This window comes from Sesamum indicum, linkage group LG6, assembly GCF_000512975.1.
Source record: "Sesamum indicum cultivar Zhongzhi No. 13 linkage group LG6, S_indicum_v1.0, whole genome shotgun sequence".
NCBI classification, from domain to species: Eukaryota; Viridiplantae; Streptophyta; class Magnoliopsida; order Lamiales; family Pedaliaceae; genus Sesamum; species Sesamum indicum.
This window is the reverse complement of record NC_026150.1, coordinates 16,564,035-16,579,099: the sequence shown is the minus strand read 5'-3', so window position 1 is coordinate 16,579,099 and position 15,065 is coordinate 16,564,035. Positions and strand designations below refer to the sequence as shown.

Below are 15,065 nucleotides of genomic sequence, written 5' to 3'. Positions count from 1 at the left end.
GGGAGGGGGGGGGGGGGGGGGGGTTCCGGTTGGGGTTAATTTTTCAAGGTATTTTTCTATTTCACATGAAATAATTCTTCAATAGAACAAGATCATTTTGACTAATTGTGTGTGTATTTTTATTAATACATATGATTTTTTAATTTTAACACCCCCTAAAATATTTAAATATAATTTAAATTAATCAAGAAAAAACTAGTATTTCTTGATTACATCGTAAAATATGCGTGAAAACCCCACTAAACTTACAAAAGAACATAAATATCTTCAAAGAAATGAGACAATGGCCAAAATAGATTCGTATGTTTCTTATCGAGCCAGTTGCAATCTAACCCACTTGACTCAACAACCTATTTTGAACAATTATTGATTTAATACTTACCCGATAATTGTCCTGTTGCACATGATTCATACCAATTCTAATACCTAAAACCCAATAAGTAATTGGAGTGCTATTTGATATATATGCATTTATTACACGAGAATTTACTTTCTAACAAGATCGCTTAACCGAACTCTGTATAACTTTATATCCTAAATTGACTTAAATGTTGGACGATTTTAATTAAAAACCACTTTAACTCGCTTAACAAATTATGTGCACAAATCGACCATCACTGATTCAGTTCGAGATACATGTCAAATCATACTTGAATTTGAATCAGATCACCACCTATATTGGTTCTAAGCCGAATAGTACCTGGATCCAAATCAATGTGTATATGATTGGTATATGTATACGGTGGGGTAAAAGTAACTCAATTATAATATAAAATAATAAAGAAAAGAGGTTAATAATAAAGAGGAATAGTAAAATGGTGGTGTGCGGCATGGGGAGACGTAAGCAAAGATAATATAATGCGACAAGTTGGTGCTACATGACAAAAGAGAAAGATCCCATGGATCTGCTTCTTGGTTCTCACATCTTAATTATCTTGTTTAATTAATGTTAATTAACCATCATACTATAATTAATTAACCCAACTATTAGTAAGTGGATATACTTCATTTTAACCCCGACATTTAACTTCAACTTTAAAATAATTTCTATCTTTTCATTGAATTTAAAATAATCCTTTCAAGGGGTAATTTTCTTATATTACTCTTATAAAAAAATTATTTTTTATAGAGAATTATTTTAGTGCTTCACTTTTTATTTTGCAGTGTAATTTGGTCCATCGTACGTTAGCTTAGAAAATAATTATTATTGCATAATTATTCAGATGTTTGTGCATATTTAATTTTGAATTTAAAAAAGCTAGTTATTATTTTTAAAAATATAAAATTTTAATTGAATAAATAAAAAGTATTAAAAAAATAGATGAGAGTTATGAGAAATTGTTTGAAAAAGAGGGAGACAAGAAAAAGAGAAACAAAAGTTGAGAAGAAATTGAAAAATACAAATTAATAAAATAATTTAAAAAATAAAAAAATGGCAAGAAAAAAATATTGAAGACAACAAAATGATAATCTTCAATTATATAAAAATATAGATAATAATTTGATTAATGATATATCAGCCTAGTTATCATGAGTTTATTGAATTTTTTAAATAAAAGAATGCCCGAATAAATAAGAAATTTTATATACCCCATTCTTCAATATTAACTGACATATTATTTATTTATTTATGTTTTAATTCTAGAATTTTTTTATTCGAATATTTTTCTCCAACTTATTTATTCAAATGTTGCTTTATTTGAAAATTCGATAACCTCATTATATTAATATATCATTAATCAAGTTATTATCTGATTAATTGGCCAACATAAATTATTCTCAATTGAAATATTATATTTTTCTAAGGTTAAAAATATAAGGACCTAATTATAATTAAATATAAAAAGTGACTGATAAATAATTTTATGTAAAAACAGAAAAGAAAAAGAAAAAAAGTTCCATAATGGTACTATAGGAATATCACTTTGTGGAAGGACTAATTTAAAGTAGGTGAAAAAAATAGAAACTATTTTAAAATTAAAATAAAAAATTAGGTACTAAAATGAATTTTGGCCATTAGTATGTAAACATTCGGAAAAGACAAATCCCATCCCCAAATCCAACTTACTATGATTAAATTAAATCGCAAGTTACTTGATTAGTTAAAAAAATAAAAAATAGGTCAAAACTCTCTTGCAATAATGAAAGCAAAGCTACAACAGTGTTCCAATTCCCAAGGATCAAAAAATATATTATTATTTTTTTTGGAAAAATAATAAAAATATGAGAACCAGCCTTTTGGCCGACGTTAGGGGCCTTTTTATTTTTTTAAAAAAATTAATGTGTATTTTAAAAAATGATTAAGTGGGTTGACCACATACACAATCACACATCAATTTTCATGGGGGGAAGTGCGAGCAGTCTAAGACTTCCATATGGCTACGCTTCAATTCAAGATCCACCCTACCTTCTCTCCTCAAGAATTTTTAATTCAAATTCAATTTAATTATATAATAAACATAAGATAATTTTAAAAAATAATTAATTATATAATACGTATGTTATATATAGTAAGATTAATTTAATTTAAATAAAAATATTATCTGATCGAGCACTCAAATACTCTTCTTAAAGGACGTGTTTGGTATAATCAGGATCTTTCGCAAATTTTAGTTAAAGAAATTGAGATACTTGAATTAATAAAAATTGATTTTGTTGGAAATAGGCGAGTGATCTCTGCTGCCAAACGCACCCTTAGAAAAGTGGAGGTGGACCCCATTGAGCGGACAGGGCCAGCAATGTCCGTGATGACGTCGTTGCATACATCTGATGTGTCCAATGTGGGCCACGTTGAAGTATGTAAATACGAAGCGGGACCACATGTGACGTCATCACTGAGCAGTCCACGTCATTCCTACGTCGCATGTAGACAAATGGCGGCCATTCCAGTGTCCTGGCACTGGCAGGACGTAGATCGTGGACTTTCTGTGGAGACGCAGTAGTACACTGCTGTCTTCCTTCCTTCATTTTCACTTTATTTGAAGTTGCTTTATGAGATGTGTATTTAATATTGTTATTTAATTATGATTGAGAATAAATTATATGATATAGATATTTTCTTTAAATAAATTATCATATACATGAAATCATGTTTTGATGATGGTCCATGAATGTTCAACATAGATAAAAATAATATTTGGTATTATTCTTTTAGCACATAAATATTTATGACCCGTTGTGTCGTGCGTCTTGTCTTTTTCGATGAAAGTGATGCAAAATGTTAAATTATACATTCATAGTAGAGATGCATAAGAATAGTTTGCTCACAAGAATTTTGTTTGACCTACAATAAATTATAATAAGCTGTCATGATAAATATAAATTTTTTGACCAACGAAACAATTTATTTATTAGATAAAAATAAATTTAAAAGGTACTATGTGTAATTTTTTATATTATAAAAAATTTACGTACGATTATATCAAATTTAATAATGCATGATGTTTGAATAAATAAAAACGCATGAGAATTCAGCCAGTGGGAGTCCACCACGTGGTTTGTTCAGAAAACATACTATACTTTGTACTCACCCCATTTGAATATCGTAGCTCGTGTTTGATCAGCCACCAATATATTGTATGATACTTAATAAGTAAAACTTTATGTTCTTTTTGCATTATTGCTACCAAAGCAGTGTTGTGTGATTAATGGTATTCTATTTTAATTAAATGAGAAAATAATAATTCTGAAATAAATTATATCTTTATAAAATAATCAATGAAGATATAATTATTCTGATGATTGAATGACTGGAAATAGCAAGTTCAACATTTACTTTGTCCATTAATATCTCAATAATAATTAACAAAAAAAAATTAAAAAAAAAACAAATGAGGTTGTAAGAAGAGAACATTTTATAAAATGTGAAATTATAATATATATATATATATATATATATATAATTAAGAGATGAATGATGATGGTAAGTGGTTGTGTGAGGTGGGCGCATTAATTAATCTTGTTGAATTAAATGATAGAATAATTAGGTGGTGTGTGACATATGATGCAATAATCACAATTAATTGTTTTCAACTGTCCAAATTCTTTTAATTTTTTATAAAAAAATTGGGTATTGAAAATGGGTTTGAAACCAATAATTAATTACTTGAGCAGTGACATTAAAGTTTTAGTACAAAGACCGAAATTATGCGTTTGAGTTTTATGAATATATATTTAATTTATTTTAAATTTATATATATTGAATATTATAATAATATATGAGTTGATTTACAGCTATTCATGTAATTTTTTTTTTCTTTTGAAAGAATGGGTTTGAAGAGTAGTCCAGTGTGTGTGAGGAATAATGGAGGGGAAGAGGAAGAGGAGGGCTTCGTTCGTGCTGGGGAGATGAGGGCCCACCATAGAATGCCAACGTGCAATTTGTGCATCAAAGTCTTGCAACCCTTCAACCTCAGCCGTTGATGGTGCTAAATTTGGTGTCTGCCACGGGGACATATATATGTTTATTCATCCTTTTAATATGAAAATGATTACATCATACGAATAAGTGGGGCCCCACTTGACCAGGGTTCCCAAACACACAAAATAACCATGAAATTTATGTTTCTTTTTTTTTTTTTTTTTAATTTTTCTAGGGAGAATTTATATTCCAATTGTTGGTTGTACCTTTGTTAAATGATCAATTTTTTTTGTGAATTTGTCATTTCTTTGTCATGTCTAATTAAATTTACATTAAAAATTATAAAAATTAATGTATTCAATTATAAGTTTTTACAAAGAAGCTCACGAGTATCCGAATGAAATAAGGTTATTAAAAAATAATATTACATAATTATTGTAGTTAAGATTAACACACTTTGTTTTTTTAACAAAAATAAAAGTTCCATTTTTTTATCACTAAACTTAGTGTTTTTGGGTTAATTATTTATTACATAATTGGTTAAGTCAAATATAATGATGAATGATGAATGGGCACTTGCATAAATTATTTATATTCATTTCCTCAAATTTTCGAGCATTATTGTGTTGATTGGAGGAAAATGTTCCGATATTCAATGCCCACTTAGCATAACTAATTTTTAAGAATTTCGTAGACATTTGGTGTAGTTATTACACAAACATGCATGTAATGATATGATATATAATCCATATTCGTATATCAAATCCAACTTGAACACTTAACCATAGTTAGCTATCAGTGGTTTGCCACATCAAAGTTCTCTAACATTATAGTATTCATTAATGGAATATTCAAGAATTCAATAATTTTTATATTCTTATCCCTTTCATGGAATATTATTCAATAATTTTTATATTCTTATCCCTTTCATAGTACTCTTTTAATGTCAAATCTAATAATTATTATCCCTCTAATTATGATTGATACATGATAGCCCCCCCTCCCCCCCCATGTATAGCTAATTAGGTTCAGTCCTCAATATTAATGTTGTGTTTTGGGAGATAAAAATTATTATTCATTGTCAAATTATATCTTTTTTATATATATTTATGTATATATATGTATTTATGCTAAAACAATTAAAAATATATAATTAAGGTGTTTTTGAATGATGACAAACATTAAATATATTGTAACTTATCTCGAAAATAATTTGAAAATAAAAATGAAAACAAACATAGTGCATCATTTTTCACAGTGTTCATCGACCGAAAGCGAGAATATGATTTTGACACATATATATAGTTCTCCAAGAAAACATCATAAAAATCCTATATGTGTTAGTGTAGTTGAGTTAGCTAAAGTAAATAATGGTCACCATGCAAGTTTATGTCCCAACATCACATATATATATATCAATCATCCTCTTTCTTTCTGTCATTCATTACATCACTTCACATATCAAATCAAACTTGTTTGTTTTTTCTTTTTTCTTTTTCCTTTTATTAAAAGAAAAAAAAGGTTTATTTATTAATTAATTAATTTATTTGTGTGGATTGAATGGAATGAGGAAGCAGGGTAGAGATGAGGTATATATGGGCGGGGGCCATAAATCATGTGAGTGATTAGGGTTTTAGAATTGCACGTTACGTGTGCCCTCAAATTGCTAACAAAAAAACAAATGTTGTAATTTGTAAGTACGTGGGATTCAATTCATAGTTTAATCTTCTTAGGTTGTATGTGGTATTCACTCATTTCATTACCAATATATTTAAAATTAATGTGTTAAAATTAGCGTGATCACATTTTTTTATTTTAATTTATTTATTATTATTAGTTATATTGATATATTTGTTGAGATATGATCGATCGAGATGAATAATTAATATTTTTAAAAAAATAAATGAGAACTTAATTAGAAATTAAAATATTTTCTAGAGAGCTGAACTCAAAAAACAAAAAAAAAAAATTGTAAGAAATTGACATCCTAAACACAAATTAAAAATAAATTTTTGATTTGCAATGATGCGAACAAGTGAAGTGATGATGATTTCCAGAAATCGTAAACTGTCGGCGCCGTTGGATTTGGGTTAAAGGCAGTTGACCCAAGAGGGTACACATGGGTGACGCACACCCAATGACACTTTCTCCTTGTCTCTTTCTCTCAGTAAATATTGTTTGTGGGACAATAATAAATAGGTAAAAATTGGAAGATGATGATGCGAAGTACATTGATGTATTATTGCCCGCCCATTTTGCAAACATATGATATGATGCTGTTGTTTCCTTTGTTTTCTTCCTCAATTTTTACGAAAATGGCACCACCCCCTCCCTCCTCCTATGATTCAGATTTCACTACTCCCTCATTGCCTATTCCCCCATACATATATACGTATCAACTTTTTACATGAGAATTAATTAAAGACTTAACCTGAAAAGTAAAAGAATAATAAAAAAATAAAAATGAATGGTTGTACTATTTATTCCATGTATGTGAATAAAGTGAAAAATGGAAGAATGAATAGTTGTTGAAAGTGGAAATGGTTACGTCAGCAAATGCAAATGGTATGAGAACCATTATATGTGGAACAACTTTATGGGAGTGATGATATATTTTGATGTTTTTGCTGCTTTATTACTTCCTCATCTCCACTTTCCAATCTTATATTAATTCCTATATAACCCACACCCACACCCACACCCACACTATCTATCTATATATTTATAAGTTAGGATTCTTATTCCTTGTATTTGAATCTTTGACCCAAATGAATCTGATTCAGACAATCACTATCTACCTTACTAATATTCATTTTATTACTTGCTAATACTAGACACATCACAAGCTTGTCTCACACCTTTTCTTTTTCACCTAAACTATTATATTTTATTCTTTTTTTTTTTTTTAAAAAATATTGATTAGTGATGAATAAATTTACTAAATAATTACTGTCTTGAACTGATGAGACCTAACTTAATTGGTGAAGTTGAGGCTCTATATGACTATAAGGTTATCTGTTCGACTCCCACCCATGTATGAGCTATTATTATATTTCAATACTGATTATGATATAATTATAGTTTATTCACTGAACAAAGGATAAACGGAAAAAAAATTGGATGCATGTAAATCATGAATAAAAAGCCCAATGAGAACTGGGCTTGACATCCACTCTGTAGAAAAAGCCCAGTTTTAGGCCCATTAAAAGGTATGGCCCAAAAGATGGATAGTGTGGTCTCCTTCCTCTAAGAGTCCAGCAACACACGTGGGCCTCTCCATCTTAAGAAGCGTCCAATGCCTCCCGAAAAGATCTCGAGATGTTTCTACATTCTTTACCATTGTATAACATTCCAACCGGCCAATCTTATAAGGTACCTTATGGGATAGTTTAGTGGTTTATAGCTCAAGATTTCATTACCAAATTTTGAAATTAAAGTGTTTAACTGTGTGAGAGCATAAAAAACACAAATCAATAATATAAGCAATACATGTTTCACAAAATCTTGAACATTTGCTGCATTCGATTGCCTGCATCACCAGCCCGCAATGCACTGGGGGTGGTGGATCATCATATTCAAGGATTGACATGAATAAGGTACATTCTTGATCGAGGTTTAGGAACGGCCGAGGAAGATTGTTGGACATGTTCGGTTCCTTCTTTTGGGTTAGTTTGTTTAATTTTGATATGGTGTTAATTTGAACCAATTATTTATCGTTGTCAATAAAAATGACAAAACATTTCAATTTTATCGCCTTCTCAAAACTTCACTAGAAGTTGGGTTGCACCTAATTGTTGTTGACCTCGTGCCATATCTAATCCAAAGGTATTATTTATCATAAGAAAATCATTTATGTTGTTGTCTTATATTGGATTAGGTATTAGTCAACTAGTGAAAGTTAGCAAAGATTAATTGGATTTCACATGGTCCAAAAATGGGCATATCCAATAACAAGACAAAACTAAGGTGGGGGAATCTAAAGCAAAATTCATAGTCAAGCCAAACATTTTGATACTCCCATGATGTTATCTGTCTGCACAAATCGTTTAGCTTAAGATAGAGGAGAACATTTTCTATAAACCATAGACAAATTATTCTTTGTTTATGGACCACCTAAAATGGTACTATATGATCTTTTGCGCATAAGATGCCCTTTAACTTGATGCGCTGTGAAAGAGAATCATGTTACGACAATATTTATTGATTTATAGTTATAAAAAAATATCAAATATTATTAAATATTTTTGTATAACTAAGTTTCTTAATGAATTTATTAAATTAATAAGAGATTTTGAATTCAAATTTCGTGACAACAAGTCTTGGACAAAGTGATGAGATTCAAAGGAAGCATGCAAGATGGTATGATGATGAAGCATCCCAAGTTGGGGAAGATTTTGTCAAAGTTGAAGCTTCTGTGGAGAACTCAAATATGAGATGTGACTAAGTTGCAAAACCAAACCCCAATCACTAATAGCAACTCCAATAAAATCTTGTCCCAAGTAGTGGAAATGATTGAGTTGTGTTGTGTGTGCGCAAACGTAAGATTCTTGTCAAAACCCACAACTATTACCGGCATTCATACAGTAGAAAGACTGACAAACACTTACCAAAATTATGTTCAGGACCCCACCATTTCTCCATATTACCACCATTCCACAATCTCCCCAATATAATATAATATTACGCCAATCAAACTCCCATTCCACAATATTACTCACACACAGTCAAAGACCTGATTGATGCTATAAGAATCAAAGCGTCATCGCTGTCTCCCTCTCATTCCCCTCTTCTTTCTTCTCTCAAGAATGGAGCTTTTAGCAGCAGTTGTTCAGCAATTCACACACGCGGCAGAACCCTTCATCTGGGCACCTGTATTATCGACAATATTCACAATTTTAGCAGTTGTAGCAGGATTCTTGGTCTACTTCTATGAACCTTATTGGGGTGTTAGAAAAGTGCCTGGCCCTCCCGCAATGCCCTTACTCGGACACCTTCCTTTGCTTGCTAAGTATGGCCCTGACCTCTTCTCCATTCTTGCCAAGCAATATGGTCCTATTTTCAGGTTTGTGTCTCAACTTTTCTTGGTCAAAATCGTAACTCATTGCTTTGGTTGATCATATGTTGTACAAGAACCCTCTTTTTTCTTGTGGTCAAAGGTTAGATGAGGCTTCTGAATGTTTAATAGTGGATAATAGGGAGTTAGTTGTTCAAAGTGAAGAATGATGAGCAAGAAAGTTGTTAGGCTTTGTGTGTTGACATTGACCTTTGAACTAGTTTACGTCCTTTCACAATTAACGTAAAGGTCATTCCTCGGCAGCTCTGCTGTTTCATCTTCTATTTCTTGTTTTGGTAATAAACTGAATGGTAAATCTGTTCGTCTGAATTCATAAGAGTTCCATTCGGTTGTATTCTTTTCATTTTCATTCTTATTTGTGTTGTTTTCTTATTTTTTGCATTCAGTTTTTAATGGAACTGAGATTATATTTGAAAGAGTAATTAGAAATGCTAATTTCTTGGACTGGAAATATGTTTCTAATTATAGAATGTTGATTTCTGGGTATTATTACTTTGTCTATATCAGGCTAGTCAAATAATTTATAATTTAAGATGAGAATTTATTATCTAATTTCTTGTGGATATATTACCTACAAATTTTTGGTGTTGGAGATATGAAATTATATTAGATTATGTTATCAATGAATTATTATTAAATAAATTAGTGAATTTTAATTGTTTTTACATTAGTAGATTATCGTAAAATTTGAAAATAGGTAATCATGATTATGAATCAAATTAATTATTCACTAATTAATTATCAAAATTCAACAACAAAATAGGTTTTCAGATTTGAAGATGATGGATATAGATATGAAAACTTTAAAAATAGGTGGTATATTTTGTTGAAAAGGGATAGGCAAACATCTGCCAGGCCTGTATTGTTACTGTCTGAAAATGATCCAACATGAGATAGACTCAACTGATAGTTGTGTTTAAAAACAGGTTTCACATGGGCAGACAACCACTAGTAATTGTAGCAGATGCAGAACTCTGCAGGGAAGTTGGTATAAAGCAATTCAAGTACATCTCCAACAGAAGCATCCCATCTCCTATAGCTGCCTCCCCTCTTCATCAGAAAGGCCTATTCTTCACTAGGTACGTTAATGGAACTAAGGGATGAGAGTATACATGTTATCAGTATTGATGCAATGTTGTTCAAGCGTTTCAAATGACCTAACTGTAAGATGTTTTTCGTTGTGCACGATATTAATCCAGGGATGCTAGATGGTCGACGATGCGAAACACAATACTATCTGTTTACCAGCCATCTCATCTTGCCAAGCTGGTTCCTACCATGCAAGAATTCATTGAATCTGCTACTCAAAATCTTGATTCTAAAGAATTTACTTTTTCTGACCTCTCCCTCAAATTAGCCACGGATGTGATTGGACAAGCTGCGTTCGGGGTGGATTTTGGCCTCTCCAAGACAAAATCAGGCCATGGTTCTCTCAATGAAGTGTTTAGTAAACGTGAAAATGATCAGGTCCAAGAATTCATCAATCAGCACATTTATGCTACGACGCAGCTTAAGATGGATTTATCTGGCTCACTTTCAATCATATTAGGCCTGCTCATTCCTATTGTCCAGGAACCATTCCGCCAGATTCTCAAGAGAATACCAGGCACAATGGACTGCAAAGTTGATCGAACGAACCAGAATTTGAGTCACCGTCTTGATGAGATTGTCAAGAATAGAATGAACGAGAATGACCGTGGCTCTAAAGATTTCCTTTCACTTATACTCAGAGCAAGAGAGTCAGAGACAGCTGCAAAGAATGTCTTCACACCAGATTATATCAGTGCAGTAACTTATGAGCACCTATTGGCTGGATCAGCAACTACATCATTTACATTATCTAGTATTATTTATCTGGTTGCTTGTCATCCAGAAGTTGAGAAAAAGGTGTTAGAAGAGATTGATGCATTTGGTCCTCATGATCAGATGCCTACAGCCCATGATCTTCAACACAAGTTTCCGTATCTTGATCAGGTAGGTTTTCTATGTGTTTGTTTCTCGGCAATATCAGAGTAACTTGGAAAGTTACCGAATATATCTCTAGTTTATGCAATATATGAGAACGTCGTCACATTGTAAATCTCGTCTTTCTTGGTCTCTAGGTGATTAAAGAATCAATGAGGTTCTACACCGTCTCTCCCTTAGTCGCCAGAGAAACATCAGCAGAAGTTACTATTGGAGGTTATGTCCTCCCAAAGGTAAAACCACTGTTTTCCTTCGTAGCTTTTGTGCACTATTCAGATTATAGAGAAGAGGTTGAACTCTTCTTTCTTTTTCTGCTAAATAATCAAAGCCTTTTGAGGGACTCATTCTCTTGCAGGGGACATGGGTGTGGTTGGCTCTTGGAGTTCTAGCAAAAGATCCAAAACATTTCCCTGAACCAGAGAAGTTCAGACCAGAGAGGTTTGATTCAAATGGTGAGGAGGAAAAAAGAAGGCATCCTTATGCCAACATTCCATTTGGAATAGGGCCTCGAGCATGCATTGGACAGAAATTCTCCTTGCAGGAACTTAAACTTTCTATGATTCATCTATACAGAAAATATGTATTCCGGCATTCTCCACAGATGGAAAATCCTTTAGAATTTGACTATGGCATAGTACTTAACTTCAAACATGGAGTAAAGGTTCAAGCCATAAAACGTGCATAGAAGTTGTGAAAACAGATGTTTGCATCACCTCAAATAATAAAAGGTGTAGTTTCAAAGAACATTGATGATACGTTCTACTAACATAGGATTCCGGCTTTAGAGCAGACCTTCTATTTCATTCCATTAATACACATTACAAATGCCGAGATTTGCTCATAAACGAGAAGCACATGAAATTCAATTCTTGCAAACAATGTATGGGAAATTACTCCAAACAAATCTTACCAGGTGAATAGCATGTAAAACGATCCAAAAATCTTAACTTACAACTTTACAGATGCAGAATTCAATCATACCTTAAGTCCTCATTTCAGACACCATCTGGTTACACACTTCTTAACATAACAACAACAAGCTGTTGTAAATTCAAGACAAATATTAAGGTTAGTTCTACAAGCCACCCTCTTTATCTGTCAACTTCCTTGACGAGAACTTGTAAGGATCAGAGCCAGCACTGCTCTTTGAATCCCCATTACTGAATGCCACCGACTTTTTAAGAAACTGAAATTCATCCATGGACTGCCTTTGAATTCTATTTCTTCTCTGCTTTGCCTTGGTAGCTTCTGTCATGTTCATATAGTTTGGCCTGCTGCTGGTTTCTTCTGTTCTATCTGAAGTGGTGTTCCCAGAAACTGGAGTTGTGGTTGTTAATATTGAAGATGAAGCCGAGCTCTCATCGTGCCTGAAATCAGAACTTGGACTGGACGACGAGTGGGTAGCTTGTGCAACCAGTGGAGGTTTTGCAGATATCCTTGTCGTGACATTGTTCTTCCTTACTTTCACTGAACTAGGTTCAGACAACCGAGAAGGGTTTCCTTTGAAATCTTTCAGTTTGCAATTAATTTCCCGGCAGGTCCTAGATAATGGAGTTGTCTCCACAGGTTCAGAATTGGTTTGTTCCATTAATCTATTTTCCCAAGGCTTTGCCGCCATCCATCTTTCCAGCCAGCTCCAGCCCCAGCTATTCTTATCAAGTTCTTGGTTTTTTAGTGATGGTACAGAAAAATGCGTGCTGGAACCAGTACTTTGGCTTGGTTTCCACTGCCAAAGAAAAAAGAAAATGAATGTAGTGTTGAAACGCAGGAGGAGAAGTACAAAGGTGAATTTGACTGCTCAAAATACCTTCTGTGCTAGAGAGTATGCAAGAGCTCTCTCTCTCTTGAAAGCTCCTTCTTGCCTCATTTGTATCTTTGCCTTAACCTCTTCCAAGGTTCCTCTGCTATCACACCACCCTTGCTGAAATATTCCAGCAAAAATGAAGTTTGTGTACGGAGGAAAGATTTGATAATATAATGAATAGAATGACAATGGAATCTACCTCAGCCTGTTTCAAGAGCTCATCCTTTGCCCGGCGTTCATCCAGCACCTTCTGCACGGCTTGTCCCTCTACAGACATACGAACACGACGAGCTCTGACCCGGGCTTGTACACGAACAAGAGCTTGCATGCACCTAAGAGTTACAGCAGCTTGTTTCCGAACCTGCCTGCCACGGACTATGGCTTGAAGTCTCACCAATCCTTTCAAAGCCCTTAAAGCTCTTCTTGCCTAAATTATTCACCCACCAACAAATAAGGAATTAATCATTCAAGTGAAATGGGAAAGAATTCATAATATTTCATCAAAAGAAGTCTGAAAAAAGAAGTTGAAAACCTACAAAGTGGCATAAAAATATATTTCATGTATGAAAAGCTAGATTTTCTTCAAAAGAAACCCCACTGAAGAACTCACCAAGAATCCTCTGAATGCTGTTTGGATTCTAATAGCAGCCCATTCTTGCCTCACAACTCTGAAATCTTTAGGAGGAGCCCTCACAACAGTTGCTACAGCAGCAGTGAAAGCATCATTATTCACAGATGAAGAATCAGAAGAGAAATCTGACCCACCAATTGTTCCCCCATTTCTTTTGAAACCTTTCCACGAGGACCCACCAAGATCTCCTGATGAACTCCTCCATATCCTCCATTTCTTGCCCTTTCCACCAACTTTTTCCTTTAAAAGTAGCAGTCAAAAAGGGAAAATTTTAGCAAAGGCATAAAAGATTCAACACAGAGATCAAGTATTAGGGAATGTATGCATCAGCAACCGTTAAAGCTTGTACCTTTTTAGTCCAAAATGCATACCCATACCATAAACTATGTAAAATTTGTTTTCTACATTTTGAGTTACAGGAAGCAGGAACATTGGATTCTGAGTCAACATTCGCATGAACAAGCGTAATGCGGCATAGATTAACGCAAATTACTATGAATGAAGTAAAATATGTTACCCACACCAACAGATATGTACAATAGCGATCATTAAACCTCAGCTTTTCAATTGATATACGTTATGGTTGGCAGAAGGATGGATTTTTAGTAAACATTCATAATAAAAAGAAAAAATCAAGAGAAGAACCCGTGTACAAATGTGCAGACATTTAAACTTGTAATTTGATAAATGAAGTAAAGAACAAGAAAGATGTCAAATATCATTGAAGTGGAAAAATAAATGGAACCATCACCCACTACTAAATGCAATCAAGAACTCAAAAGATTGAATCTTTGTTGACAGAGTATTTAAGCTTACATGGTCATCTTTATCAGGTTTCTTGAGTCCTATCAATGCTTTAACCCATTTGCCTGAAGCCCCCATTTGAAAAATGAAGTACTTTGGATAACAATCTTCCTTCTGATGTTTGAAGCAAGCTTCTCAGAGGAGCAAAAAAGACACCTTTGAAACAGAGCTGAAGAGACAAAATGAAAATGAAGAATCAAAAGCAAGAAAAAAGGAGAGAAAATGAAAAAGAAGAAGAGTACATGTGGGTTAATGGTATCTGTGAAGCAACTGATAGGCAACCACACATAGAGAGGACCAGAGCTTTTAAGAGCTGTAAAAAATTTCTGCTTCAAAAGAATAAAACTTAAATATGGGCATTTATGCTACAAAGAGTGAGTTTGGGAGTTTGGGGGGGGGGGGGGGGTGGGGGGGAGCCCCCCGCGAG

At 33.0% G+C, this 15,065-nt stretch overlaps 2 protein-coding genes across 4 annotated transcripts; one reads left to right on the top strand and one right to left on the bottom strand.

The window, feature by feature from the left end:
- On the top strand, positions 9,044–12,165 carry LOC105165045 (cytochrome P450 711A1). 2 transcript variants are annotated; one of them, XM_020694933.1, is made up of 5 exons: positions 9,044–9,422; positions 10,361–10,513; positions 10,634–11,408; positions 11,537–11,632; positions 11,728–12,165. In XM_020694933.1, exons 1-5 carry the CDS (start codon positions 9,166–9,168, stop codon positions 12,082–12,084), a joined length of 1,638 nt encoding a protein of 545 aa, XP_020550592.1. In that variant the 5' UTR covers positions 9,044–9,165; the 3' UTR covers positions 12,085–12,165. The 2 variants fall into 2 exon arrangements, with proteins under 2 accessions (XP_020550592.1, XP_011082223.1); XM_011083921.2 differs by having other exon boundaries at positions 9,049–9,422; positions 11,755–12,165.
- Positions 12,290–14,969, bottom strand: LOC105164664 (protein IQ-DOMAIN 1). Of its 2 annotated transcripts, XM_011083374.2 has the most exons (6): positions 14,881–14,969; positions 14,651–14,807; positions 13,814–14,074; positions 13,403–13,630; positions 13,207–13,320; positions 12,290–13,125 (listed from the first exon to the last, which is right to left on the bottom strand). In XM_011083374.2, exons 2-6 carry the CDS (start codon positions 14,714–14,716, stop codon positions 12,475–12,477), a joined length of 1,320 nt encoding a protein of 439 aa, XP_011081676.1. In that variant the 5' UTR covers positions 14,717–14,807; positions 14,881–14,969; the 3' UTR covers positions 12,290–12,474. The 2 variants fall into 2 exon arrangements, with proteins under 2 accessions (XP_011081676.1, XP_011081675.1); XM_011083373.2 differs by having other exon boundaries at positions 14,651–14,959.

Coding starts and splice junctions, on each gene's coding strand:
- LOC105165045 (XM_020694933.1), top strand. CDS start 9,166: ATGGAGCTTTTAGCAGCAGTTGTTCAGCAATTCACACACGCGGCAGAA. Junction 10,514..10,633: donor AAAGGCCTATTCTTCACTAG/GTACGTTAATGG, acceptor ATATTAATCCAG/GGATGCTAGATGGTCGACGA. Junction 11,633..11,727: donor GAGGTTATGTCCTCCCAAAG/GTAAAACCACTG, acceptor AAATAATCAAAG/CCTTTTGAGGGACTCATTCT.
- LOC105164664 (XM_011083374.2), bottom strand. CDS start 14,716: ATGGGGGCTTCAGGCAAATGGGTTAAAGCATTGATAGGACTCAAGAAA. Junction 13,631..13,813: donor CAGCATTCAGAGGATTCTTG/GTGAGTTCTTCA, acceptor TGAATAATTTAG/GCAAGAAGAGCTTTAAGGGC. Junction 13,126..13,206: donor CATACTCTCTAGCACAGAAG/GTATTTTGAGCA, acceptor TTTCTTTGGCAG/TGGAAACCAAGCCAAAGTAC.